Source organism: Asterias rubens, chromosome 8, assembly GCF_902459465.1.
Source record: "Asterias rubens chromosome 8, eAstRub1.3, whole genome shotgun sequence".
Taxonomy (NCBI): Eukaryota; Metazoa; Echinodermata; class Asteroidea; order Forcipulatida; family Asteriidae; genus Asterias; species Asterias rubens.
In genome coordinates, this window is record NC_047069.1 from 4,119,744 (window position 1) to 4,135,246 (window position 15,503).

The 15,503-nt window shown below is 37.9% G+C and overlaps 1 protein-coding gene across 1 annotated transcript; it reads left to right on the forward strand.

Annotated features, from left to right (window-relative positions):
* Window positions 1-212: 212 nt before the first annotated feature.
* Window positions 213-12,748, forward strand: LOC117293676 (proton-coupled amino acid transporter 1-like). The gene is made up of 10 exons (XM_033776076.1): window positions 213-428; window positions 1,310-1,400; window positions 2,972-3,060; window positions 4,070-4,165; window positions 4,738-4,822; window positions 5,740-5,907; window positions 6,924-7,043; window positions 8,583-8,749; window positions 11,020-11,189; window positions 12,338-12,748. The coding sequence occupies exons 1-10, from the start codon at window positions 223-225 to the stop codon at window positions 12,613-12,615; spliced, it is 1,470 nt and encodes a 489-aa protein (XP_033631967.1). The 5' UTR covers window positions 213-222; the 3' UTR covers window positions 12,616-12,748.
* The last annotated feature ends 2,755 nt before the right edge of the window (window positions 12,749-15,503 follow it).

Genomic DNA, 15,503 nt, shown 5'->3' on the forward strand with positions numbered 1-15,503 from the left:
TCATTATTTAAATTGTATTATAAACTCATTGCTGCATACATTTACTCCAATTGCCAAAAAGGTCACTTGAGGTGATAACAAAACAAATATCATATGATGTCGGTCGGTGTAAACTACTATTCTATAAAAGAAAATAAACTCAACTGTGCGTCATTTTTATCAAACAAAACTTTGACCCTTGATTATTTTGTCTTTCTTTATCCCTAGTTTTAACAGTGTACCATGACCAATGTAAGATATCTCTTCGACGACGATATGTCGGAACAGGAGCCTCTAATAAGGCAGTCTCAGCCTACTGCAGGACCCACAGAACAATCCCTTGGGAACCTCACAGATGTAGATAAAGTGGCCGTCGTTGGGCTGGAGGGATCTCATCGGAGTTATACACTATCAACAGAGTCTAGATTAGCTACTGAGCATGCTACCACGTAAGTTGATAATGTCAGATCGGTTAGCTCATAGCTAGCCTGTTTGAACTTTCCTAGAATAAACTGTCTCCCAGAACTTCAAAATCTTCAAACTCTCTTTCCATTATGTTTGTTAACAATATTAACACTAAGGAAAAAACCAACAAAATTCATTTCAAAGGGTGACTTGTTTCCCCAATCCAAGCGTACTATTAATAATAATAATAACTAGTACAGTGCATTTTACAATAATAGTTTTAATGCATAGACCTGTCTACTTCGTTTTGGAAAGGGCAAGGGCACCAAGGCTCTTTCCCTTGATAAAGGGCACCCTACATGTATATATGAGGAAATTGTAAATTTCTACTGGAGCATTTCAAGGGCACCATGTCAATGGCAAGGGCTCATAAGGGCAATCGCCTTCGTTGCCTCTACTGTATGAAGTATCAGGTCTGGTAGTCACATGATAATGTCAGAGTGGCCTATTGAACAAGAATAATCTGTCAATCGATCAATCAATCAATCAATCAAAAGAAACTTATTAAGTGCCAAAATCAAAAGTTCGCTCTAAGGCGCTGATGTATGGGCACTAACAGGAGAAACGTTTCCTGAAACAGGTGAGCTTTCAGGAGCGTCTTCAATGTACGCAGAACCAGAACTAAGAAGCTTCAAACTCGCTTTCTACATATTTGTTTAAATAAACAGTAATTAGCATTTCACTCAATATCCTGTTTGAAAAAAGGGAAAGTAACCCCCAAATCTATTTCAAATGGTGACCTGTTTCAAGACAACAATGCCTTTTTTTGTATGTCTTTGTTTCAAATGTTGCACTGCTATTTCATTTGTTATGTTCTTTTGTCTTTTTTAATATAAAAAAATTATTTTTTACAAATTTTGAACAGTGATATGCAGACGCTGATGCATCTTCTAAAAGGGAACATAGGAACAGGTTTACTTGGTCTTCCATATGCCGTTAGTAAAGCAGGGTTAGTGGTAAGTAAAGGAATTCACTTATTACTCTAAAATAGATCTGTTCTGTATTGACTAACCAGATGATAGTCACTCCAAATCTGCCTTTTGGTGGATAAACATTAAACCCTTTCGCTCAAGGGAAATTTAAAAGACCATTTGACACTTAAATGCGGTGCCTTTTTTACCCTGTGAGGGCGCTCTCAGACATACTTGTATCACTTCCATGGGTATATTCATTCATACCCAAATAGTTATTAAAGACATAACCATCACAGACATCATATCCATCACAGACAATAAGACCTTTAAAGGGAAGGTACACATTTGGTAGTTGTCAAAGACCAGTGTCTTCACTTGGTGTATCCCATCATAAGCATAAAATAACAAGCCTGTGAAAATTTGAGCTCAATTGGTCATCGGAGTTGCGAGACAATGATGCAAGAAAAAACACCCTTGTTCAACGAATTTGTGTGCTTTCAGATAGGAATAAAAGACTTCTAGCTAGAAGTCTTTTATTATTTTAGTGAGAAATTACCTCTTTCTCAAAAACTACGTTACTTCAGAGGGAGTCGTTTCCAACAATGTTTTATACTACCAACAGCTCCCCAATGCTCGTTACCAAGTCAGTTTTTAAGTTAATATTTGTTTTGAGTAACTACCAAATGTGTACCTTCCCTTTAAAGGAGCCGTTACAACCCACCTCTAAAGCAACTTAAAACTATGGCGCAACAAAAGTGACAGAACGCCTTTTAAAACTGTGCGGGACGAATCATGTATACCAGCGGAATTGATAAAAATACCATTGAGAGCGCCCTAATGCGGTCAAAAATACGGCGCCTTGTAACCACGACATTTACCTGGGAAAAACATGGTACTGTAATGTACTCAGCTTGGGGTAGGGTCCAATCAAGGCTGGAGATAACCACCAGTTTTTAAACTTTGTTAAATTTTCCAGCAAAATACATGTAGCGTCAAGTTTGAAACATTGATTAGGAGCATGCAATGGGGTTAACATTCCTCAGGGATTTGCTGGGAATTGGTTAATGTAATGTGACAAGACTCCTGACAAGGACTAGAGCAAGCTACATGTAGTTACATGTAGTTACATGTAGTCGCAAAATGTAGACGCAAAATGTTGAGACCAATTAGAACTCACTCCAGGGTAGTGAAGCTAATAATGAGAAGTCCCCTCGATCCACCAAAGCCAATTTAGTCTACCTTCTACCTTCTACCCAAGTACTTAGTTAAAAAGCAAGACAGTTCTTTACCACAACTGAGAAGTCTCCCAAATTCGGAAAATATACTCCCAAATTCGGAAAATATACTCCGCGGTAGTAGAATATAAACCAAGACAGGTTCTCAAAAGAACATTATCTAGCAAGTGGATACAAACATGGTGTTACCGCAAACCATATTATTGCCTCAAATACCATGAACAAGATTCTAAAGAGAAAGTGCTTATTTAGAGATTTTCATTACATGGTGTTACCGCAAACCTTTCTATATCGTATTTCCACCATGCAAAGTGCCAAATCCTACTTATTTCCTTTATGATGTCAACTTAATTAGTGTTGTGTGTTATTTGTCCCCAGCTTGGATCTGTTGGTTTAGCCTTCATGGGAGTTATAGCTCTAACATGCATGAACATTATGGTCCAAACATGCCATGATCTATGTGAAAGGTAAAGTACATATTATTGGTACAAATATAAACCTTTAGATTTCCTTTTTCTAGAATGATCAGTTACATTGACAAAATGATTGGGTCTCAGAATTCAAAACTTTTGATGACCTCTCTTTCTGTATTAAATATATTTACTCAGCACCTTGAGTACCTTGTTGGTAGATACATGTACATGCGCTGTATAGGACTTTGATATTATTATAAGTTACTTTATGTTTGGCATTTTGAATGAGGTAAACGCACATTGCTGTGTGATTTTCAGTTTTTTTTTCTCAACCACTTCACCATTAATGAGGCTAAAACTTTTACAGGTAATTAATTATATTACATATTGACCCATTTCACCTGACGACATCATCAGAAAAATCTTGAATGCGCCATATTGGTGGGCAATTTCACTGAGTTTTCATATATAACTCTATGCATAGAGTATGCTGTGCATTATGCAGTGAAGTGCGCATTTTAGGTGACACGGCGTAAATACACGTAAACCTAACTGCCCAACAACATGGTGAGCATTTTAGGTGACACGGCGTAAATACACGTAAACCTAACTGCCCAACAACATGGTGAGCGTGGCATCAGTCGCCGCATGTGACGCGCGTGCAAGGGGTCAATATCTTCATTCACAGTGAGTAGGGATTCTTGTCATGGCCAAAAATGTGATTATACTAAAGGTCTCAAAACCTTTTAAACATCAGTTAGCCAGTTTTGAACTATAGAAAACTACTCATCAATCAAAAATGTTAGCCAGTTTTGAACTATAGAAAACTACTCATCAATCAAAAATGTTAGCCAGTTTTGAACTATAGAAAACTACTCATCAATCAAAAATGTTAGCCAGTACAACAGTATATTTTTTAGGTTAATGAAAATTGTTTTAAAATTTTGGAAAGTTTTGAGGCCGTCTCCGCCTACTATAAAACTGATGTAGGGTAAAACTTTGAATTTAATTTATTGTACCAGATTTCAATTAATTGTGATGTGTTGGTCATTTTCTGTCTTAGAACAAATCGAGTAACTTTAGATTATGGAGAGGTTGCTGAGCAGTCCCTTAAACATGGTCCCATCGCTTGGTTACGAGAAAGATGTCGTATTGGAAAGTAAGTATCCTTCTTTGTCTGGCTCCTTGTACCCAGTAATAGTAAAAGCACTGATGCATAAAATGGACCAGACTGTTCCCTTGACAGATTTGTACAGAAGGAAATGTCAAATGTCAATTCATAATGAAATTGAAAATGATAACCTCTTCTACTGGGTTAACTGGAAGCAAATTTTGTGCTTACTGTAGCAGACAAATTTGTTACTGTGTAAATGTGTTTCACAGTTTAGCAAGAAAGTTTGGCGGCCATTTTGCACGTTCACCATGGATTTGTATTGAATGTACTTCATTTTCGTGCAGTCACCGGAAGGTTAGCATGCCTTTTCTTGTGCTTACGGTTAGCAGCGCTATGTAACGAGAATTGTGCAGTAAGCAGCGCTATGAAATTGGTCCTCGGTTGTTTGTACTAAGTCACATGATATTGTTTTTATTTGTTGCTTGTTGCTTTTCAAATTGTAAAGCTTTTTTATACATGTAGCTGCTCTTTGAAATTTGAAACTTGGCCCAGACCATAATTTAGAAATACTTCGCACTGTTAACACGTTTATTATTATTGACATTTTTGTTTTGCAGCTATGTTGTGAATGGGTTTTTAATCTTCACTCAGCTGGGTTTCTGCTGTGTCTATTTCCTCTTCATGGCAGACAACATCAGACAGGTAATCAAAATAATAACCAGTTCTTATAAAGCGAATTTCACAATAATCGTATCAATGCACTTTACATCTGTGCCCTGGTCATAGGGCCAATAACATTCCTTTATCTTTCTCAGCTCCCTGGGAAGTATACAACCTGTTATGAGCAATTGTAGCGCTCAGAAGGCTTTTTGCAAACACAATATCTACCTCTACCCTGGTAGGTACAAAATGTACCCATGTATACCCCTGGGTGAAGAGAAGCAATTATGGGCAAAATATTTTGCTCAAGTGTCACGACCGGGATTCAAACCCACAGCGTAACTTGTCCACTCGGCCATGACACCCTCAAAGAGCTGTTTAAAAAAGCCATAGACCGTAAAATAGTTTCCACGCCTTGAAACAAGCTGCTGCCCTTTGATTCTTAAGGCTGAGATTTTTTCTGACTTTTGCCGCAAATCCGTCCTTATGATTGTGAAAACCCTACCCTGACTTTAAGCTCCGACTTTTTAAATTAATTTTACTGAAACTGAATCAAGGTATGTTTGAAACTATACATGGATAGTCAGCTTTTACATTCTCTGTGTGCATGGTGTGTATCATAAACTAGTGAAAATAGAAAAGAGACCACACTGACTCTTTGCAGAGCCAGCACTCCCATAAAAGAGATTTACACATGGTTGTATCCGCAAGTTTCCTACTTATTTATAGTTTCTTCCTAATTATCTACACCATGCAAAGCTTCAAAGAATACTTTGTGATTATAAGCTACATATCACAGTTGGGTGAGCACTGACATGTTAATCCACAGGTCATAGGTCAAGTCCTGCTCTAGTCAATTTGTTTTCATTCATTCCAAAACTGCTAAAAAAAATATATACAGGTACGAATCAAGCATGTCACAAGCAAATAGTAATATTGTTTATTCTCTTTGATCCTAGATTTATTGTACTTATTATGGAGCGAGTGTTCCATCCTTGCAAATCTTTCTGTTGATGTTACTGCCTTTGGTTCTCATCTACTGCTACATCAGGAACCTGGATGATTTAGCTCCCTTCTCTACTCTTGCTAATGTTCTTACCATTGTGGGAATACTCATTATTTATGAGGTGAGAATATTATACAAATATTGACTGCTTCCAGTGCTATGGTATACACATATTGACTGGCATAATTCGGTAACTAGTGTACGTCTATTCCCCCTCGGGCCTGTGAGTGACCAGAAGAGGGGCCTATTTCCCTCAGCCTTCGACCTCGGGAGATAAGTCGCTCTTCTGGTCACTCCTCGGAGGAATAGCGAACACAAGTTACCTCATTGCCATTCAATATGTGTTTTATAACACACCTCGGTCTTAAATGTGAAATAAGAACAGAAATCGGGAAAAGAAAGGAAGTTTTGTAGTTACGGTTCACGTCAAGAGAGGGCGCTGTAACCAGGCACTATTTTCAAAGACTAGTGCCCGGCGGGCACTATTCCCGCTAAACGCGCGCGCGATCACTAGACTATATCAGTTCATCCCACTTGACCGTGTTTCAGCCAACCAGATTACAGAACAAGCAAGAGGTGTGTTAATTATAACTTTTGAGGTGATCCCCGGAGCGTTTATTTTCCCTAGGCACAAATAATGTACTCTCTCAGAAGCCATTAGTATACTTGCATGTTATTAAATGTTAAGTTTGACTCTCATTGATTTTAGTATTTTAAGTTGAAGCGTCGTCATCAAAGTAATTGGATCGTAATAAAACAATGTCATTAAAGGATTACTTTGCCTTAGATCGGTCTAGTTGGTCTTTGAAAAGTGTTTGATCCTCACAATCATGTCTTGAAATTACACGGCTTTCCTTTTACGTCGCGAAGAAACATGGTCGGCCATTTTGTGAAATGTTGCCTCCATAAAATGGCTGATCGTGTTAATGCACGACGAAAGAGGAAAACCGTGCAATTTTGAGTGTTCCTTGTGTGGATCATTATATTCTTCTTTTAACATATCTTTCTAACCATATGCATTTGATAACGATTGGTGTCAAACACTTTCAAAGATCAACTCGTCCGATTCAAGGCAACATGTTCATTTAAGCACTTTTGTATTATCATGTTGAATTTAAATTGTTTTTATTTCTACAGTACCTGGTGAGTCATATACCAGCTGCCATTAATCCTGACACACGACCGCTGGTTGGCAATCTTAATGGGTTCTTCATTTTCTTCGGCACTGCCATATATTCCTATGAAGGAATAGGAGTTGTAAGTAAAGCGAACAATTAATAATGAGAGGACAGACGGACAATTGTACAAAGCTGAGTTTAAGGGACAAGTTGCCTTGGATCGGGTGAGTTGGTCTATGAAAAGTGTTTGAAACCAGTTGTTATGAAATGCATGGTGAGAAGGGTGATTTAAAAGTAGAATATGATAATCTGTACCTCGAAATTGCATTGTTTACCTTTTATTTTGCGAACTAACAAGGTCGGCCATTTTGTGGAGTCAAAAATTGGATTCAAAATGGCGTGCCGTGTTAGTTGTATTTAACTTTTAAAACATCCTCTATGCATTTTAAAACAAACGTTTTCAATCGCTTTTCAAAGACCAACTTGCCCAATCCAAGCCAACGTGTCCCTTTAAGAGCAAGTTCGACTGCGCTTTGTGGTTAACTAAAGGTCGACTGTTTTTACTTGAACCTTGGCTAGTCAACCATTGGTCGACTATTGTGGTCAACCATTTGGAACCCGCCTCAGGACCATTGGATTCTGCACTGGTCCTGATAGCCTGTTCCATGCTAACATGTGTAATGCACAGAGGGGAACCAGTGACACTACAATGAAAACGCGGAAGGTTGACTAGACTTGACGAGAGCATACTGATCGAAATGTAATATGCAACACTGTGCTATATATTACTTAATTGGTTCAACTACTGTACTCAACTAAATCTAGAGTAGAAGTTACTTTTTTTTTTTTTTCATTTCTATTATAGTTGGCCCAAAATCGATAAGCTTGAAGTACCACAATCCAGCAATTCCAGCAATAACACAATGTGAATATCTCTTTTTGAGTAGTGTTCGAAAAGAACCGGTGGTTAATGACTCAACGTTTCGATTAGTATGCTCTGATCGTCTTCAGGAGAAGAGCATATTGATCAGAACATACATAAGATAAGATAAGAACTTTATTATCCCACGCTGGGGAAATTAAAACTGGCCATGATTCATACAGTATAGACAAAAACGCATACTGATCGAAATGTTGAGTTGTCAACCACCGGTTCTTTGCAGAACCAACACTACTCAAAGGAGATATTCACATGGTGTTACCGCAAACCTCTCTTAGTTTTACTTCCACCATGTAAAGTTTTAAATCCTACTTGTGTTGAACACTGTTAGGTTTAAAGGAACATTACAGAATTGGTTTTGCTAACTAAACAGTTGCTAGCAGTGTAAGCACTTTATGTAATCCACCATATACGTAAACTGACAAACCTGTAGAAGTTTGAGATCGATCAGCCATTTGGGTCAAGAGAAAATAGTGAAAAACAGATTACACATTTTGCATGTCGTCGATTCAAAACAAAACATAATAAAACGCGAAAATAGATTGTTTATTTGTCATAAAATATGACATTTCAGGCAGAAATATTTCAAGGGATGTCTTCTACTATCATCACCATTAGACCGTGTAAGTTTGATGTAAATCTGTGATATTTTTTATTATTTTTACTAATTCTGTTATGTTCTTTTAAGTAAAAAATGAAGTTTCAGTATTTGACTGAAAACATTTGGTTTGATCCTAGGTATTACCATTGGAGAATAAGATGAAGAATCCACAGAATTTCACCCGAGTGCTTCTTGGTGGGATGTTGATCGTTGTTATACTCTATATCTCCATGGGCACTCTGGGATACCTTTGCTTTGGAGACAAAGTGGAAGATACAATCACATTAAATATTCCGATTACAGGGTGAGTTGATACTTCTTATCAAACATATGCATGGATAAGTGCATCGCACTCTTATTATAACAATAATAATATCGAAGTCTTATACAAATTGCTGGAAGTCGGTGGAAACGATCAAGGTAATGTACACCAGGGCCCAATTTCATAGCGCTGCTAAGCACAAAAATTTGCTTGATAAAACCAGGATTACCAACCAGGATTACCAACCAAACTTCCATTTGTTGCTTATTGCTTGTTACTGTAATTCAGCTGTTATTTGCTTATCCTGAAAATCCCGTGAAAATTTGGTTGGTAATCCTGTTTTTATCAAGGCAAAAGTTTCATGCTAAGCAAACTTTTGTGACAGGATCCATGGTGTTTTGTACGCTGTGACGGGATCCATGGTGTTTTGTACGCTGTGACAGGATCCATGGTGTTTTGTACGCTGCGACAGGATCCATGGTGTTTTGTACGCTGTGACAGGATCCATGGTGTTTTGTACGCTGCGACAGGATCCATGGTGTTTTGTATATGTGACAGGATCCATGGTGTTTTGTACGCTGCGACAGGATCCATGGTGTTTTGTACGCTGTGACAGGATCCATGGTGTTTTGTACGCTGCGACAGGATCCATGGTGTTTTGTACGCTGTGACAGGATCCATGGTGTTTTGTACGCTGTGACAGGATCCATGGTGTTTTGTACGCTGTGACAGGATCCATGGTGTTTTGTACGCTGTGACAGGATCCATGGTGTTTTGTACGCTGTGACAGGATCCATGGTGTTTTGTACGCTGTGACAGGATCCATGGTGTTTTGTACGCTGTGACAGGATCCATGGTGTTTTGTACGCTGTGACAGGATCCATGGTGTTTTGTACACCTGAGGGGGCAAATGGAACCCGAGGCGATGCCGAGGGTGCCATTTACCTTCGAAAGTGTACAAAACCCATGGACCCAAATCACATCGTGCAACAATTGTTTTGTTATACCTTAGTAACATGATTATTCCTCTTCTCAAAGTTCTGTTGTCATCTTCAAACATTAATTACGACGAGTATGCAAACTTTAATAGCAGACAAACAGTTATACAGTTGTTCAAACAAGAAACAATTCTTCACTATTCCCTCGAACCCGCGGCCGTTTCGTACTAAGTGCTGGAAATTGATCAACGCTGGGAACGATCAAGGTGACGTACACCGGTTTACATCGCTCACATTACCCCGCGCTGTGCAGCCGTGATACATGCGTATTTGTTGCACGGCACGTGATTGGTTCTCGGCCAATCAAACTTCACTGTATGTTATCGAGGTGTAACAAGAGCCTTTGTATCGACCAATCACACTTCACAGTTTGTTACCGAGGTATAACAGGAGCCTTTGTATCGACCAATCAAACTTCACAGTATGTTACCGAGGTATAACAAGAGCCTTTGTATCGACCAATCAAACTTCACAGTATGTTACTGAGGTGTAACAAGAGCCTTTGTATCGACCAATCAAACTTCACAGTTTGTTACCGAGGTATAACAAGAGCCTTTGTATCGACCAATCAAACTTCACAGTTTGTTACCGAGGTATATACAAGAGCCTTTGTATCGACCAATCAAACTTCACAGTATGTTACTGAGGTGTAACAAGAGCCTTTGTATCGACCAATCAAACTTCACAGTATGTTACCGAGGTATAACAAGAGCCTTTGTATCGACCAATCAAACTTCACAGTATGTTACTGAGGTATATACAAGAGCCTTTGTATCGACCAATCAAACTTCACAGTATGTTACCGAGGTATAACAAGAGCCTTTGTATCGACCAATCAAACTTCACGGTATGTTACTGAGGTATAACAAGAGCCTTTGTATCGACCAATCAAACTTCACAGTATGTTACCGAGGTGTAACAAGAGCCTTTGTATCGACCAATCAAACTTCACAGTATGTTACCGAGGTATAACAAGAGCCTTTGTATCGACCAATCAAACTTCACGGTATGTTACTGAGGTGTAACAAGAGCCTTTGTATCGACCAATCAAACTTCACAGTCTGTTACCGAGGTGTAACAAGAGCCTTTGTATCGACCAATCAAACTTCACAGTATGTTACCGAGGTATAACAAGAGCCTTTGTATCACATCTCCTGATTGGTTCTCGACCAATAAACCCTCACAATTTGTTCCTGTCGTATAACAAGACCAATTAGACACCACATAATATTAAATCAAAATTATTAGACTCTACATGTCATTTGGGATAACTATTGATAATAATTAAATTCTGTTGTTTTGTTTTTGTCACAGTATTTACCTGGCAGTGAGAATCATTCTTGTGGCAGCCATCTTTGTTTCCTATGGTATACAGTTTTATGTTCCCATGACGATACTGTGGCCATTCATCATGGAGAGGACTTCAGAACGATATCACTTCTTTGGAGAGATGCTCTTCAGAACTTTACTGGTGATATTAACGAGTGAGTTTCTAGGATATCAGAGTGCCAAATAAAACAACTAAAAAATATTTGCAATATTTACAACCGGGCCTGAGTATGCATTGTTTGAGGAATAACGTTGGGAATGGGTGGCCCCAAGCATTTTGGATTGTAGTATTTAAATTGACAAATGATTTTCTGTCAAGCAATTCACATGAATGGCTTGTTTTATGTTAAGTAAGGCTTAGGCGCTCTTTTCTTTTGCACAAGTCTTGATTCTTTATTATATTGTCAATATTCATTGCTGGTATGAAATGCCAAGGTTGAGAATGTGGAAGGTATTGGTTCAAATACCAACAGAACTATCAAAGTGTGCAGTGTTCTATTCGATACATCTGTTTAGGGTCAAACCAAAACTTTTTTTTTCTCCAGAAGACTATCAGAACATACTGATTGAATTGTCGAGTTTGAAACCCACGGTTCTTTTCACAACCACCCCAACTCAGTTAGTGATTATCATTACACATGTTACATGGTGTTACTGAGCAATTCTACAGAAAATTATACTTCAAGGTGAAAAGTGAACTTTGTATATAAGCTTAGTTTTCAACTAAAAATCAACGAAGACGGTCTATTTTTTTATGATTAAGTGAAGAAAGTAAGAAATTGCATCATTTCAATACTTTTTTCTGCTACTGAAAGAAAACGGTGTATTGTCCAAAACGCTCCAAAAGTAATGGTCCGTAACGCCATGTTTTGTGCTATAGACATGATAGAGACCAAATCTGCGATCAATTCTGTCAAATGTACCTGTATATCTTTTACACACTATCTAGTTGGTACCAAAAATACATTGATGGGAACCCAAAACTCACAGACTTTTGTAAAAAAGTAAAGGGTAGTCAAATATGTCTTGTCCAAAAAATGTAATGTCCGTAACAGCAGCATTAATGAGTGATATCTAATAAATGAATGAGAGGTACAGACTGAAATTCACAGTGTATGCTGTCCATTCAAACTACTATGTTGTGGTCATGAAAGATTTTAGATAAACATTTGGCAGATGTGTTTGCTGAGCTCTTGAACTTCTGAAAGCTGTCTGAAATGTAATGTCCGTAACGCTGGAATTACTGCAAACCTTACTATTTTAAAATACTAACTTTCTTGAAATATGTGGATCTGTTTTTCAGTGGTCCTGGCTATGGTAGTCCCTCATCTAGCCCTCTTCATTGCATTTATTGGTGCCTTCAGTTCCTCCGCCCTGGCTCTCATCTTCCCACCGCTTCTTCAAGAGTTTGCGTACTACGATAAAGGTTACTCTCATTACGGCAAAATCCTACGGCTGCTCAGAAACACCTTCTTCATTATCTTTGGATTTGTTGGGTTTATATTTGGTACATATGTAGCTTTCACAGCCATTATTGAGAGCATGGGATCTCCTCCTACAGATAACTGCTCAAAACCGTAATACTAAAACCGAGGGATGTTAATTTCTTACAACCTCGGACAAGAAGGTGGACATCTTTAGGTGCGTTCATTTAGCTTCCCTGGGTCAACCCCGGTGTGCCCCCGCTACATTCAAATAGCTTTGACAGTATTCCAGGGGTTCACCCGGGTCAGCCCCAAGTGCCCTAGCTTGTGGAGTGGGTCACTTGGGGCTGGCCCCAGGTGCATGACGTTACCACGAGAGGGTGAGTGATCGTTGGATTAGCTCTTGTCATGGGCTCACTCGAGTGAGCACTGCGGGGTCGACACAGGGAAGCTAGTCGAATGCACCCTGTGTAAGGTTGTATTTGTTAGAAGAGGATAACTTTTCTGTTCATGTCTGATTTTATTTTGGCGGACAGTATTTCCTGTCAAGCCATATTTCAACTTGAATAGGGATCTTTGTCAACACTGCGAATCAAGGCTAGCAAGAACTAATGGAACATAGTATCATGGCTATTAAGAAGTCTTAGAGAGAACTGCTTGACAATTTATACATAAAATGGGAATACTTGAAGTGGTTCTTCAGACCCTGAAGTAAACAAATGTTACACACTTGCAGCAGAGCTTAAGTTGAAGGCATTTGCAGGCCTGATACTTCATGGAGGCAACGAATGCCTCCATGCCCCCTGGTCATTGCCTTGGTGCCCTTGAAATGCTCCAGTTGAAATTTACAATTTCCTCATAGGGTGCCCTTTACCCTCACCTTTAATAAAATTCTAGTTTTTTAATCAAATGCATAAATATGTTCCAGAAAAAGCCTGCTAGCCATGCTTTGGCGATGAGATTACTCGACGATTACCAACATTCTTGTACTCGCGAGCAATTTGGAAATATTGATCCCAAAAGTAATGTCATAAAACAATTATTCTATTGTGTTTTCAGGCATTTCACTGCCAGAGAAATTGATTTTATTATTAATTCAATTCCATGACAGGTAAAAGCTGTCAGCATAGTGTGAGACTTCCACTTGTTTATTTCAAACTGACTTTCTTTTTAGATTAATAATACTGTCCATTTATAAAGATAGAGGATCCAAAACATCATGGATTTTCTACAAAACTGCCTTTGCAATAATAATAAATTGTTTTTTTTTTCTTATTTGATATTGCAGTGTACCTGTTGTGCCAAAAACAAGACAAATCATACTGTTTTTTATAACAATTTTTAATTGAAATTTACAAAAGATTATGTAATTACACACAAGACTGTTGTAACTGACTTTCTTTTACAAAAGATCTTGAATATGCCTATTGTTTTTAATCTAATAATATATGATATCAAAATAACTGCTTGAATATCATAATATTTTTATCATGTTCTGAGTTCTCCTAAACCCCAATGTTGAAGCAAGTTATAGCTGTTTTTAATGTGTCAACAAGTTTCCCATTCAATTAGTAATTTTTCAATAATACTACACCCCCTTTGTTTTATGAAAAATGCAATATTTGAAACTTTGAAACTGTAAATAAATTGTAACTCTTTTTGAGGAATAAGAGTAGAATGCAAATCTTAAGATACATACATTTTACAATTACGTGCAGAGATACAACGTTTTTTTTGTGCGCTGATGCAATGATATGCAGGTAACCTGCACAACCCTTAAAAACTACAGAAAAATCCTTGTTGAAAGGAATTATATCAATGTTATTTTAATCAAAGCTTTTCTTACTTTCAGTTTTATTTACCTATTCATAAATATTTTGATTTTGTTGTGTTGTGGACGAGCGGATACGAGCACCGGACTCGAGCTCTGGTGTTTCTGATCAGCAGCGTGTGGGTTCGAGTCCCAGTCATGACACTCCCGTCCTTAAGCAAGACACTTATGATTGCTTCTCGTAAAAGAATCCAGTGCACTTGGTGTTGCAGAAGGAATTGGTGTCATACTTCAAACGTAGCCACACATATCTTGCAGGAAAACGGGAAGCGCCTTGAGCATCACAGAGTGCGGGTACAAGCACTGTATAAAGACACTATTATTATTATAATAATTATTGCAGTAAAATATATGAGACTGTTGATTCCGAGGACCAGTTATTGAGACAATTTTATCTTTCAATATTTAGGAGTTCGGCCAATAATTATGAGCACGAATACCTCTTGATTTTCTTTTTGCTCTGATTTTCTTTATTTGTCAAACAACAGAGCAACATTGTACATATACATTTCCTGCCAATCTACATTATTTGGAAATTAAGCACATCTGGATGTGTTGATTTAAGGCAGTGGACACTATTGGTAATTACTCAAAATAATTATTAGCATAAAACCTTTCGTGGTAACGAGTAATGGGGAGAAGTTGATAGTATAAAACATTGTGAGAAACGGCTCCCTCTGAAGTTATGTAGTTTTCGAGAAAGAAGCAATTGTCCACGAATTTGATTTTGAGACCTCAGATTTAGAATTTGAGGTCTCGAAATCAAGCATCTGAAAGCGCACAACTTCGTGTTTCAAGGGTGTTTTTTTCTTTCATTATTATCTCGCAACTTCATCGACCGATTGAGCTCAAATTTTCACAGGTTTGTTATTTTATGCATATGTTCAGGACGACTAGTCTTTGACAATAACCAATAGTGTCCAGTGTCTTTAAGAGCTTGATAAGCATCAATAAATTGCAGCTGTCGCTAACTGCACACCTACTTTGTGTTTTTGGATAGATCCATCTCTAAAAATCAAGTTCCTTAAATGACATTTTTAGATTTCTACATACAGCTGAAACTAATTTTGCTTTCAGTTGGACATAACCGTGAAAGGTGGAAAGTCATCTTTGATAAATGAGTATAATTGTTTTTAAATTGTGAAGTGCATGACACTATGGGGCAACTGAACATAATCTTTATTTTTATATAGACCTTGTATATAAAAGATAAT

Excerpts from the sequence above, each read along its gene's own strand:
- LOC117293676 (XM_033776076.1), top strand. The coding sequence starts at position 223 with ATGACCAATGTAAGATATCTCTTCGACGACGATATGTCGGAACAGGAG. Across the intron at positions 4,166-4,737 it reads GAAAGATGTCGTATTGGAAA|CTATGTTGTGAATGGGTTTT; the intron begins GTAAGTATCCTT and ends TTTGTTTTGCAG. Across the intron at positions 7,044-8,582 it reads CCTATGAAGGAATAGGAGTT|GTATTACCATTGGAGAATAA; the intron begins GTAAGTAAAGCG and ends GTTTGATCCTAG.